The sequence below is a fragment of the Aptenodytes forsteri genome, unplaced genomic scaffold (assembly GCF_000699145.1).
Source record: "Aptenodytes forsteri isolate BGI_AS27 unplaced genomic scaffold, ASM69914v1 Scaffold284, whole genome shotgun sequence".
Lineage (NCBI taxonomy): Eukaryota > Metazoa > Chordata > Aves > Sphenisciformes > Spheniscidae > Aptenodytes > Aptenodytes forsteri.
The window spans coordinates 5,372,874-5,374,519 of NW_008794445.1; the positions used below are offsets into that span (position 1 = coordinate 5,372,874).

A 1,646-nucleotide genomic window follows, 5' to 3' on the forward strand; every position below is an offset into this window, starting at 1 on the left:
TGCGTGGGGAGGTCGTAGTTTTTCAGGCGTCTTAAGCATGTCGGGCCGCGGGAAGCAGGGAGGCAAAGTCCGAGCTAAGGCCAAGTCACGCTCGTCGCGGGCCGGGCTGCAGTTCCCCGTGGGCCGCGTGCACCGGCTGCTGCGCAAGGGCAACTACGCGGAGCGGGTGGGCGCCGGCGCCCCGGTGTACCTGGCGGCCGTGCTGGAGTACCTGACGGCCGAGATCCTGGAGCTGGCGGGCAACGCGGCCCGCGACAACAAGAAGACGCGCATCATCCCCCGCCACCTGCAGCTGGCCATCCGCAACGACGAGGAGCTCAACAAGCTGCTGGGCAAGGTGACCATCGCGCAGGGCGGCGTGCTGCCCAACATCCAGGCCGTGCTGCTGCCCAAGAAGACCGACAGCCACAAGGCTAAAGCCAAGTGAACACAATGGAGAAGCGGCACGCTGTCTCTTCCGAAGAAGATAACCCAAAGGCTCTTTTCAGAGCCACCCACAAAATCATAAGAGAGCTCAGTTATCCGTACTATAGTTACGCCGTTTTATATGAATTACTCAACCCGTGTTTTGTCTTATTTTCTCCATGTTTATTAACAGTATTTTTGGCTTGATAGTAGTAGCAACGCTTTCCATGTTTTTGTTAACACAAAGTCGTGCCAAAACGTCTTCCCAATGCAAGTTCTTCCTGGCTTGGAACATTTTCCGTTTAGTTCTTAAGCCAGAGACCACAGGAACAGGGTATTTCGGCGAGAGCTCCCGTCGAGCCCCCCCCCCCCCCCCCCCCCCCTTCCGCGTTTGTCTTCTCCGAGAGTGGCTGAAACAGCACCAGAGATACGAGGCGAAGGGGGGCAAGGGGCAGCGGGCCGGGCTCTCCGCTGGCCAATCCTTGGTCAGGGCGGGCTTTTTCAATACTTAAAGCTCCTTTTCTTTCTTATCGGGAACAAAAGGAATGGGAGAGCTCAGGGCTATTTTCGGGTCAGTAAGGAAACCCTCCCCTCCTCCCCCAAATAGAGAAAAACATTTAAGGAGACATCTTGAGAGAAATAATACACTAGATTAAACATGGCTCAGTAGTAGCGTGCCTGACAACTGCATTACTTTTGTTACAAAATATATTCTTAAAAAAAGTACATCGATTTTTATCAAATCATTACTATAAAACATTGCTTCCTGGTAGTCAAACCAATTACTCGGCAAAAAGATGTAAAAGTCTACACTTCCCTAAAGCCGCCGCGTTATACCGTGCTCGTTAGCGTTTCTTTCGGTAATCGTAGGGGAAAAAAGGGCACAATTGACCTCTGACGACTTACGAATTACTGGATCCTTGCTGGGGGTTACTGACGACCTCGGCGCCTCAGCTCCTTTAGGGAAAGTGTGGGTGGCTCTTAAAAGAGCCGTTGGATAACAAAATAGGTAGAGCAGAACTCTTCTGGTATAATTTACTTCTTCTTGGGTGCCGCCTTCTTCGCCTTGGCCGCTTTCGGCTTGGCCGCCTTGGGCTTGGCTGCTTTGGGCTTCACCGCCTTCGCCTTGGCCGGGCTCTTCGCTGCTTTCTTGGGACGGCCTGCCTTGGGCGCTTTCTTGGGGCTCTTGGCCGCTTTCTTGGCCGCGGCGGCCGCCGGCTTCTTTGCTTTCTTGGGGCTTT

The 1,646-nt window shown here is 53.6% G+C and overlaps 1 protein-coding gene across 1 annotated transcript; it reads left to right on the top strand.

The window, feature by feature from the left end:
* Nucleotides 1–37: 37 nt before the first annotated feature.
* On the top strand, nt 38–524 carry LOC103907817 (histone H2A-IV). The gene has a single exon (XM_009290059.2). The coding sequence runs from the start codon at nt 38–40 to the stop codon at nt 425–427; it is 390 nt and encodes a 129-aa protein (XP_009288334.1). The 3' UTR covers nt 428–524.
* Nucleotides 525–1,646: the final 1,122 nt, after the last annotated feature.